The sequence below is a fragment of the Sinocyclocheilus anshuiensis genome, unplaced genomic scaffold (genome assembly GCF_001515605.1).
Source record: "Sinocyclocheilus anshuiensis isolate Anshui unplaced genomic scaffold, SAMN03320099.WGS_v1.1 scaffold734, whole genome shotgun sequence".
Classification (NCBI taxonomy): domain Eukaryota; kingdom Metazoa; phylum Chordata; class Actinopteri; order Cypriniformes; family Cyprinidae; genus Sinocyclocheilus; species Sinocyclocheilus anshuiensis.
The window spans coordinates 297,922-310,503 of NW_015544176.1; the positions used below are offsets into that span (position 1 = coordinate 297,922).

The following is a 12,582-nucleotide window of genomic DNA, read 5'->3' on the forward strand; positions in this document are numbered from 1 at the left end:
TTTTTATAATGAATGAATATAAATTTTTTGAAATAGTGAGCTAAAAATATTTTTAAAATCAAGTCAAAACAAACTCATTCAGTAAACCACAAACAACTTGAAAAGTCATGTAAATACATTGGTTAAAAAGAATGGGAACCTCTTCTGGAATCCTGAAATGTAATTTAAAGAAACTATAAGTATCAGGCCTACCGTTGGGGTCAAAAACATAGAGAACTAGCAGAAAGCACCCTATTGTGAGTTTTGCATGTGTATTGGAACCACTCACATATTCTTGTGAGATGTATAAATCTAACTCTAAGTAAATTGTCAGGCCGTAAATTTCCCCTTAAACCCTTTGAAACTGCAGCACTGCAAAACTGTGTATATTTCATGATGTTTGAAGGCCTTCGGTAAGCCTGAGTTTTTAGATTATTGGCTGCTGGGCCCTGTGGCTAATCTCCTGCCTTTGGTCCTAATGACAGGCTCTGATGCAGGTAGCAGCCCACAGTGCCAAACCCACACAGCTGTCTGTAGACAGTCGGCCTCCAGGTGTTCGGTAAGCGCTGTGTGCATAATAGGTTTACCGTAAGATTGAGATCAGTTCTGACATGGTAAATGACATTATAGAAAAAAAAAATCAACTGAGGTACAGTGGTCCCAGATCAGTGGATCACATTTTCCAACTAAATGATGGTTCAGAGCAAACCAGGAAGTGTTTGTGCTCATCTGTCAACCTCTCCACATTGTGTGTTTTCACCCACCGTGCAGCACAAGAATACAGTCGTAGACTCATGTTTGGTCTAAAGTAGGTCAATGGAGGCCTACTTCACGCGGTGGTGAGGAGAAAACAAACCGTAATGCACAACCCCCCACACAACAGTCATTGTACACATGACACCTGAATCTCTCAATGAGCTGTCTTTAAAATAACACTACCATGGCTGCTCAAAGAAAGAGAACAGCAATCAGCAATTCCATGTTCTTTTGCTCTCACCCTGAGCCTTAACAGTTTGTTCTGTGCACTCCATGGCTGCTTCCTTCTGACACATTCGCCCTGAGCATCACACGCTACATGGATGGATAAACCTTATGCACGCAAGCTGCAGCGAGAGGGGCTAAAACCTCCAATCTGCATAAGCCTGAACCTAGCAACACACAAAATTTGCTATTATTGTCAAAGTATGGCTGTGATTCTGAGGAAAAAATTACTGGGAATTTCAGAGCCAACCTCAGGGTGTTCACACATGCCTCACATCTCGCCATAGTGTTGGGGGTAACTCATTACAAGTAATGTGAGTTATGTAAAGCAGATTACTTTTACAAGTAACGAGTAAAGTAGCACATTACATTTTAATTTACAAGAAAATATCTGAATTACTTTTTCAGATAAGTAACGCCAGTTACTTTGTTTTCCCATTTATTGACTGACAGCTCTTCTGTCCCCATGTTGAGAGAAATCAGGAGTAAGTGTGCGCTGTGTAAACATGATGTTACTGTAGTTCTAGACTAAATGTGAACATGCATTTACTCATCTCATTTGCACAAAAACAGATTCAGTATTCCTCAAAATGAATAAAAACAGTGATAAGCAAACTCAAAATATGATGTAATCCTGCAAAAATCCTTTATGCATTTAATCTCATTTTATTAACTAGTGACCTTCAGTGATCCAATTCAATTACTAATAAGCAAAAATGACTTTAGATAAACATAACATTTGGTTTCATTTTTTTTTTTTTTGTGATCAAGCTTTTTGAATTTACATTTCCTTCAGCCTGATGCTTATTAATTTCACTTTTGGTGTGAAAAGGCTTTTACATCTGCCAAAAATAGAACTTTTTTATATAAAAACAAATAAGCAAGACCAGCCCAGATGAGGAAAAGTAACGCAAAAGTAACGTAATGTATTACATTCCATAAAAAGTAACTAACGCATTTAGTTACTTTTTTTAGGGAGTAATGCAATATTGTAATGCAGTACTTTTAAAAGTAACTTTCCTCAACACTGCATTTCACTCTTTCACTCTCCAATAATTTCCAGTTACTTCTCTTCTATTCTATCAATAATTCTATCCCAAAAAATAAATGAAAAAGAAAGAATGCACTGCAAAAAAATCTTTTTTTTTTAATCATTATTTTTGTCTTGCAGTCAAATATATTCTTAATGTTGGCATGAAACAGAAGTTGTGATTGTCTTTTCTTCCATGTTGTGAAAAATAACCGAGTAAAACAGCTTCTCAAACAAAAAAAAATGTAGGGTAATTTAATTTTGGTAATTGGTAATTGAGTGGATCGTTTTTGTTTGCTATTGCTGCAAGAGTGACAGGTTGCCCCACCCTTGCGCCAGTAAACAGAAAAGAGAAGAGATGTTGTTGCAAAGTTATTTTAATTAAAGATTACACAGGCACATGGATTTTAAAAAATGTATGATGTGCACGGATAAATCATTTATAGTAAACATTGCAATATTACATTAAAAAAAAAACTAAATTTTGATTTCATGGTGACTTTAAAAAAGATACATTCACTTGAAAAGTATAAGTGCATAAGATATTAATCAGTTTTGTTATTTTAAGCAACATTGTTATTTTTCTTACTATTACTAACAAAAGCAGACAAGTTTGTTTGTTAAATAATTAAATATTTGTTTGATAAAATAGTTAAAATATTTGCCTGTGTGATAAGAAGCCAATTCATTTTATTTGTATGCTTTGTATATTTGAAGATATTTTTACTGAAAAAAAGCAAAGAAAAAAAAAGATAAAAACACTGATTAAGAAGAAAAAGAAAAATTACTATAATAGGGTAGTGTTCATTGATTAGTGTTTTTATTCATTCAAGTTTGACAACTTTATTGCAGTGGCTTTATTGCTTTTACAAATCAGAGCCAAACAGAAATATCATAAAAGGCCTGCAATATAAATTATTATATAATATAATATATTACAAAATATACTATAAAAGATCTGCAATAAATAATTTAATGTGTTAATAATAACAACAATAATAATAATAGTTATTATTATTAATGATGATGATTATGATGATACTAATAATAATACATAAGTTCTTCCAGCAATAACATAGTCAGTTAGTCTAACTGAAGGTGATTTATAGATAATATGGAACCCAATACAACTTTGAACAAGACTCATCCAGTCAGATTTCAGACAGAGCAGTTTTATAATCTTATAATCAGCACTATAATCAGTTTTATAATCTGTGGTGACTACTTTCATCTTGTTACTGTTAAAATTGTCTGGTGTGGTGAATCAAACAGCTGTGTGAAATGATCAGTGCTACATCACTCACACATACTCTAAATCAGCCTCTGATAATGATAAGCCATCAGTTGATGCCCTTCATACAGCCGTTTAGAGCTACAATTGCTCCTACAAATCCTGCTTTGCTGACATAGACACTGACATCATAGTTATTCATTGGCAGCCTTGGACATGTAGTGCAGAGTGATGATGACTGAGCACATTGTGTAGAGATCACAGTGCCAGTTCTGTAGATAACATCTTTACCAACGGCTCAGTTAAAGCTAAACTACACCCGTAAGTCTCTCCTAGTGGCACCAACATCCTGCATGAATCAATACATGGAGCAGCTCAGGGCTGAAATCAAATGCCACCACAGCAAGCTTTGCCGAAGCCCCTGAGGGGATACGGTTTCCCCAGCCTGAGTGCCATAGATCAGGGAGTGTACAAATGACTTGAAATCTGACTCTGACTTGATTTGATTGACAGAAAACATGATTAAATCCAGCTTAAATGCTGTTCTTACATGTACAGCAGCTTTTGCCACCTCACAATATCATTGCAACAATATCGCATGAGCACTAAGGCAATAATAAAGTTGCAAAGTCCTTTAAATGAAAATACATAAACAGTCTCAAAGTCTCAACTAATTACTTTTATGCTTTGGAAACAATTAAGGAGTACATTAAATGTAATACTGCAAAATCAATATAGTCGTAATACCAACTGTGATTGTATATTGATAAAAAAAAGGCGAGAAGAAATTATCTGAAAAGTGAGGGTGACACATTATAAATCAGTCTCATGAATATTAATTAGGTGGCATAATATTAATTATGTGCCCAGTAGTTGTAACCGCTTTAGGTGGCAGACTGGTTAGTCATTGGGTAAGGCTGACATGGTATTGGAGACTAATGTAAATTAATTTTATTTACCAAGACTCCACTAGTCACCGTGACCCAGGTATTCTGAGGTTATTCTCAGCGGTGCTCATACTTTATTGCTTCAGGACCAGAGAACAGACTTCACTCTCTACTCAAGGAGCTGTAGGCGGCCACATGAAAAACCCTCTTTGAATAACTCATGAAGCACATGCAAAAGAACACAAGTGTGTATTTTGTTTCCATAAAGTTGCCCTTACTCAAACACGTTGTGATTGAATTAGAGTAAAGGAAAAAAATAATAGGTGAACTGTAAAAGTTTTTGGAGAAAGTTTATGCTAGGCTGCAAGCTGGATGGACTGTAGTGAACTGGAAATGATACGAGGGACTCTCCTGAGCTGGTTTTATTGGATGGAGGTTAAATAATGGAAGTTAATGGAATAATGGAATAATTTTTTTCTTTTGGTTTATTCTCAGCGGTGCTCATACTTTATTGCTTCAGGACCAGAGAACAGACTTCACTCTCTACTCAAGGAGCTGTAGGCGGCCACATGAAAAACCCTCTTTGAATAACTCATGAAGCACATGCAAAAGAACACAAGTGTGTATTTTGTTTCCATAAAGTTGCCCTTACTCAAACACTTTGTGATCGAATTAGGTTAAAGGAAAAAAATAATAGGTGAACTGTAAAAGTTTTTGGAGAAGTTTATGCTAGGCTGCAAGCTGGATGGACTGTAGTGAACTGGAAATGATACGAGGGACTCTCATGAGCTGGTTTTATTGGATGGAGGTTAAATAATGGAAGTTAATGGAATAATGGAATAATTTTTTTAAGCCTTGGAAGTTACCAAAAGAAAAAAAATACATAAGCTGCATTATTATTATTGAAAAAAAAAAGGTGTTTGTAGCAGAGATATTCACATCTAAATATGGTCATTCCAATAGAGTCGCACCTTCCACAGATCATTTGCCATCACACTCAGGTCCAAGATGTAGATGAGTTTGTTTCTCTGTTTGAAAAGATTTGGAGAAATTTAGCATTACATCACTTGCTCATCAATGGATCCTCTGCAGTGAATGGGTGCCGTCAGAATGAGAGTCCAAACAGCTGATGAAAAATGTGACAATAAAAACAAAAGGATGGGTGTGAAAAGAGTGAAAAGCCGCGTTTTTGTTCATCATTTCGCTTCCAGCTAAAATATGAGTCCTCTATCCAAAATATTGCTTTCTCCATTGAAAATGTTGTCTTGTCTGAATCTGGAGAGAAATATGCACAGATCAAGCACTGTTTACAAGAGAAAACAGTCCAAAACAGTTCTAAACAAATATGTTGATGGATTTTGATGTGAGAGGACAAAAAGGGATGGACTTTTTCACTGGAGGAAGCAATACTATGAGTTATGGACTCGTATTTTGGCAAGAAGCAAGTGATGTAATGCTACATTTCTCCCAATCTGTTACAAGGAAGAAACAAACTGTACATCTTGGATGCTCTGAGAGTGATTCATTTTAAGCAAACTATTCCTTTAATGTTGTCATTATCATAGAACATGAGATATTATCAAAATGTCAAAGGCAAAGCTGCCTTTTTAATACAATGAAAAAGGACAGAGATAATTTACTGTCAAATTCAGTTCCGATTTAGATTTTTATTTTTACTAATTTAATATTATGTCCAGTTTATTAAACCAGGTTAGCTGGACACCAAGTCAGGAAGGTCTCCTAAAACATGGCTTAAAGGACATAAATCTTTTTGGTTCATTTCAACATCTCAAATATCAGTAATGTATGTCTGCTGACAACTACTTCCTGCAACACAATAATATGTAGCATAAATCTCTGTATATTATCTTTAAATATCTATACACAATATATCTCTAACTATTCCATATATCTGTTTTTCTGCATTTAACACATGCTTCAGCATTTGATAAACAATGATCTTTAAGAGCATGTGAGAGTGATGGGTAATAATGTCTAACACATTCACACAATCACAGTCTATAAATAAACACATAGCAACACATTTCCACCCAATCCAAATTCAGTCAGTTCAAACCCTTCAGGGAAAAGACAAAGATCTCGGTCATAATATACAGTCAGGGATTGAGTGAAATAACTTTCATACTATTCTTTCTCTCTCTATTCTCATACACAGACACATTCCTTCTCATAGAGACAGCAGGTAACAGGGTTTCTATAGAAACAGCAGTTCAATCTGAACATTTATTTCTTCAGTGCTGGATGGCTGGAGATGACAACATGTTTAAGACAGCATATCACAGACAAAGCAGTGGACATCTACCAGAATTGAAACAGGATTTAAATGGGTGCCGTCAGAATGAGAGTCCAAACAGCTGATGAAAAATGTGACAATAAAAACAAAAGGATGGGTGTGAAAAGAGTGAAAAGCCGCGTTTTTGTTCATCATTTCGCTTCCAGCTAAAATATGAGTCCTCTATCCAAAATATTGCTTTCTCCATTGAAAATGTTGTCTTGTCTGAATCTGGAGAGAAATATGCACAGATCAAGCACTGTTTACAAGAGAAAACAGTCCAAAACAGTTCTAAACAAATATGTTGATGGATTTTGATGTGAGAGGACAAAAAGGGATGGACTTTTTCACTGGAGGAAGCAATACTATGAGTTATGGACTCGTATTTTGGCAAGAAGCAAGTGATGTAATGCTACATTTCTCCCAATCTGTTACAAGGAAGAAACAAACTGTACATCTTGGATGCTCTGAGAGTGATTCATTTTAAGCAAACTATTCCTTTAATGTTGTCATTATCATAGAACATGAGATATTATCAAAATGTCAAAGGCAAAGCTGCCTTTTTAATACAATGAAAAAGGACAGAGATAATTTACTGTCAAATTCAGTTCCGATTTAGATTTTTATTTTTACTAATTTAATATTATGTCCAGTTTATTAAACCAGGTTAGCTGGACACCAAGTCAGGAAGGTCTCCTAAAACATGGCTTAAAGGACATAAATCTTTTTGGTTCATTTCAACATCTCAAATATCAGTAATGTATGTCTGCTGACAACTACTTCCTGCAACACAATAATATGTAGCATAAATCTCTGTATATTATCTTTAAATATCTATACACAATATATCTCTAACTATTCCATATATCTGTTTTTCTGCATTTAACACATGCTTCAGCATTTGATAAACAATGATCTTTAAGAGCATGTGAGAGTGATGGGTAATAATGTCTAACACATTCACACAATCACAGTCTATAAATAAACACATAGCAACACATTTCCACCCAATCCAAATTCAGTCAGTTCAAACCCTTCAGGGAAAAGACAAAGATCTCGGTCATAATATACAGTCAGGGATTGAGTGAAATAACTTTCATACTATTCTTTCTCTCTCTATTCTCATACACAGACACATTCCTTCTCATAGAGACAGCAGGTAACAGGGTTTCTATAGAAACAGCAGTTCAATCTGAACATTTATTTCTTCAGTGCTGGATGGCTGGAGATGACAACATGTTTAAGACAGCATATCACAGACAAAGCAGTGGACATCTACCAGAATTGAAACAGGATTTAAAAGGACAACTTTACCAATGAAGTGATTTTTATATGGGATGTTCATTGTTCATTGTTCAGTTAACAAGTTAGATTTTTCACAGCCTTTGATGCTAATGTAAACCTTTTAAACACCGAATAAGCAACAAAACAGGAATTATTTTGGCAATGTTGTCCAAAAACCCAAATGCTTTTAAATTCTCCCACTACTCTCTACCTTTCAAAGGTTTGAGATTGGTATTTTTTTTAAAGAAAGGATGCATTAAATTGATCAAAAGTGGCAGTAAAGACATTTATATTGTTACAAAAGATTTCTATTTCAAATAAATGCTGTTCTTTTAAACTTGTATTGCGATTTGCACAGAAATATTAAGCAGCTGTTTTCAAAATTGAGAACAGTAAGTGATGTTTCTCAAGCACCAAATCAGTATATTAGAATGATATCTGGAGGATAATCTGGAGTAAAATTCAGCTTTACCATCACAGGGATAAATTACATTTGAAATATATTAAAACACAAAACAGTTATTTTAAATTGTAATAATATTTCACAATATTACATGCAGTTTTCTCATCACTTAAGCACAAATTAGTTGTGCTTCTCTTTGGCAACATTTCTAATTCTCATGCACTATAGAAATTCACATTACATTCATCTGCTTGAAACTCCATTTACATAAAAAGAGAATGTCAATCTTGTTACATCTTATCTGTTTGTGCTGCTCAAAAGAGTCATTTAGGAGTAACCATACAGTAAATGCTCTACAGAATGTTTGCAGGATCTACAAAATTCTTACAGTATGTTAATTTATGCAAATTTCATAAACAGGGGAAATTACTGCCCTCCAGAAGATCAACAAGCATACTGTTTCTCCGCTTTGGCATATCAAACAGCAGATATCTCTTAAAGAAACATGTCTGATCATGTACTACCTTCTAAAATGCCAAACGGCTGCGGTGTTTCAGTTTTACATGTGCAGCTGTACAGCTACATGCTCATCCGAGTTATCAAACAGATCTACTAATGTACTTCAACACAACCAGGAGTTATACAAGAACGCCCACTCAACACAGTCGCTATTGTGCTAAGATAAGACACATAAAAACTACATCTCCACAGGATTCACTCACAACCATGGCCTAAACTTCCCACCTGTCCCAGCGTGAACCTACCGTCATCATCAAAGACATCCTCTGCCTCCTCACACATCAGTTCATTTAGGTCATCCTTTGTGATGTCAGGAAAGGCCATTCCGTCTTATCCTCTCTTTCGCTTAAGTGTCGGAGCAGTAACTATACTGTGAAATCAGCGTTCGGACTGTCTCCCCCCCCAGGTGAACGTGAAGCCCTGAGCAGAGAGGCGAGAGGCAGTGGACCGCTCTGAGCTTCTACTCAATGCACCGAGGCGAGTGTGAGTGTGTGTGGGAGCCCACACCATCCAGGCCAAGTTTCATCAACAGGATGATTTCATAATCTCCTGTGTGAGTGTCAGAATGAGGGAGATGTGTATGTGTGTGTGGTAAATATGCCAAGCGTAATGTGTTGAGCAGAGGTCGGGCCGAAGCATCTTGAGAGCCAAACCCTGTGGAGTATTCATCTTGAAATATTACTAACAATATAAAAAGTTATTCATACGTTTACTTTATAAAAATCATTATCGGTTTCACAGCAAAAAGACAACCTGAAGGTGGATATTTTTATAATTATACTAAAAGGCTTTTAACTAAGCAAAGTTGTGAACATGTTGATCATTTAGAGGCCTTATCAAATCATTTAAAAAGGGGTCATATGATGCTGCTAAAAAGAACATTATTTTGTGTATTTGGTGTAATGAAATGTGTTTATGCGGTTTAAGGTTAAAAAAACACATTATTTTCCACATACTGTACATTATTGTTTCTCCTCTATGCCGCCTTTCTGAAACGCGACGATTTTTACAAAGCTCATCGGTCTGAAAAAGCGAGGTGTGCTCTGATTGGCCAGCTATCCAGTGCATTGTGATTGGCCGAATTCCTCAAGCGTGTGACGGAAATGTTACGTCCCTTACCATATTGTGATGCCTGCGGCAACCAAGGCAAATCATCCCACAGAGCGACGTAGGTATGTGGGGGCGTGTTAGAACGAGCCGTTTTAGGTAGGTGTGGCTGACTCTTAACTTTTATAAAGAATATCTCTTTGGATTTGAGACTTTAGTCTTTGCAACTTTACAGATCTTCTTTATACACCAAGAGCTTGTAACACTCAAAAGAGAAAGGAAAAATTGAAATCGCATTATATGACCCCTTTACACTGGCATATCAAATATGATGTAGGCTTTATAGGGTTAAGGTGCATAAGGTGAATCACTTACAAGTTTCTGTCATGTTCTACACATCTTAAGTCTTTCTGAAATAGTAACTAGGCTGCAGTTGATTTAAGTCTTTCTCTTTAATTTTGGTGTGCCTCCGATGAGAGCTCTGTGGAACTGACCTAATGACAATCTCATTAACGGAGGGGTCAGCTCACACACTCACAGTCGTATAACAGCAATTATTCACTTACATGTCCTAAATAGAGGAACCAAAATAGATCCACCCACACTCGTCACGTTTCCAGGAAACATTTTGATGCTTGCTCCATCCTTTCACAACTAGTGGTGTTTGCTAAGGCAAGAATCACTATTATTATTATTTTTATTATTCAAATGAAGAGTATTAACAGTATTAAACTGTGAAATGTAAGTCATCCTTAGCAGTTGGTGCTATATGGACATGAATGATTCATCAAATTATGCTTTTCCAAACAACCAGACTTATGCTTCTCACCTGGTGGACAATAAAGTCTCACCTGACATCAAATAAATTCTATTAGTAAAAACTTATTTTAAATGAGGAAGCCATAACTAGCGAACACCTCCTAGAACTGCCTACCTATACCTACTTTATGCAATTAAATAACACATTTACATTAGGCTACCTACCACCTATAACTACTTACCACCTACTACACCAACTAACCTGGTAAAAACTAATTAACTGAAAGAAAATTGAACCAGAATTTGAAGAAATCATGTCTGTTAAAAAAAAAAACTCTATTTTTAAATTAAAAAACAGAGATTTTGTATGTTTTGTATGATTTTGTACAAACACAACAAATCTTATTTACTAATAATTTCTTATTTATGTGCACGAAAAAAATGTTCTTACACAACGTTTTGCTTGATTACTGATTGATTTTCGCTTGATTACTGCCAGTAGCCTAACAGGCCTAATAATAAGTGGCATACGCGCATAAATTTGTTCCTACCTTCGTTGAAATGTTGATGAATCCGAATTATTCCAAATGATCTACTAACTTGCATGAAACGTGCCAAATCATATCCATATAAGGCCTTTCTGTACCACCTCACGTCCCTCTCAGTCCAGCTCACTAGTGGTGTCTTGTGTGAGTGCACTCGCATGGCGATAAGTGAAATAAACCTATTGTTCGGTAAAACGTTTCGAAGCACTATGACTTCTGTAAACATGTTTCTTATAAAAATGAATCATAATGAGATGGGTCAGGTCTAGTTTTCTTCATATGGTTAAAGTTTATTCTTGTAAACAGCTAGTTGCAATCCCCAGAAGGCTCCCTGACTCTACAGCTATGCAACTAAAATTCACTAGGTAAAGATTGATGAGTGCATTGTGTTTGGTTTGAGATAGACTGGCTCGCCCCTGCATGGCCTAAAGTCTCCTGGTGGTGCCTTTCAGGTTTCTGCGCACGAATAATGAAGGACAAGAGAGTAATAAGACCCCTGAAATAGCCAGGAGGAACCGTTCTCTAGACCAGACCACACACAATAAGCCTGGCTACAACTAACATCAGTGTGAACCTCAAATCTAATGCAAAAATTCTGTTAAAATCCTTCTCATGCAGTGTACATATTAGTACCTTTTGAAAGGGCACAGGTTTTCTGAGGTTAAATAACAATATGTATAAGAATATACATGTTTTAAATCAGATGAGCAGTTATTTGATGTATATGTTCTTTTAAACCTTTAAAGCATATCTCATCTATACTGTACATAAAATGAAATGTGCAAATTCCACAATAAAACAGTCATTGCCTAGTATTTATTTTCATTGTCTGTTATAGATTTAAAAATGAAGTCTTTTATGTCAATACAGGCTCATCAACAGTCTGTCCTGTCGTAATTATGTTAGCTGTTAGTCATACCACTGAGAATGAGCAGATATCATACCGACACACACACACACACACCTGCTGTTATCAGCACATCCCACACACCACAGGCTGCCCTGGGTAAAAACAAGAAACACACTGTATGAAAAATATCAAACAAAAGCCTTTGGGAAGCCGGAAAGTAATCTGCACAATATCTCCACAAATATTGATAGTTTGTTAAACAGTTTAATAGAGAAGCTGAAATCCATTTCTACAGTGATTCTACTGCGTTTATTTTATGGGAACATTTTAGTGTCTATTGCCATAAAGTTCACATTTTATTACTTTTAAAAGTGGTACTTGAGGCCCACTCAATGAAACCATTCACTAATATATCTACTCTTTAGACCAAGTCTGCAAAAGCACACTACGTGTTTTAAACTAAGTTTGCAAATTGTTAAACAAACTTTTTGCTAAACCCTAAACACAGTTCTCTACATTACACACATCATTCAAAACTCGCAGCTCTTTTGTTTCATTTGGGAAACACTGCCATTTAAATGCCACACTCAATTACTGATGACCTACAGCCGGTGATCATGTGCGAAAAACACTTAGACATCATTTGTTCACTTAGAAATCAAAACTCAGTGCTTTGAGAAAGAAATTATGTTTACCCCCTTCCATTTCTTTTTGCAGTGTATATATATATATATATATATGTGTGTGTGTGTGTGTATATATATATATATATAT

The 12,582-nt window shown here is 35.6% G+C and overlaps 1 protein-coding gene across 4 annotated transcripts in view; it reads right to left on the reverse strand.

Annotated features, from left to right (window-relative positions):
• The window catches only part of LOC107696210 (protein FAM65B), a 73,243-nt gene that overhangs the window by 44,571 nt on the left and 16,090 nt on the right, over positions 1–12,582 (reverse strand). For 3 of the 4 annotated variants that reach the window (XR_001635064.1, XM_016496448.1, XM_016496453.1), the window contains exon 1: positions 8,853–8,931. The exons of the other annotated variant lie outside the window; for it this stretch is intronic. Coding sequence is in view for 2 of the 3 variants with exons in the window: in XM_016496448.1 (XP_016351934.1) it covers positions 8,853–8,931 (79 nt within the window). In the remaining variant the exon portion in view is untranslated. Of the gene's footprint in view, positions 1–8,852; positions 8,932–12,582 lie in introns of those variants that run through there. 4 annotated transcript variants of the gene reach the window in all.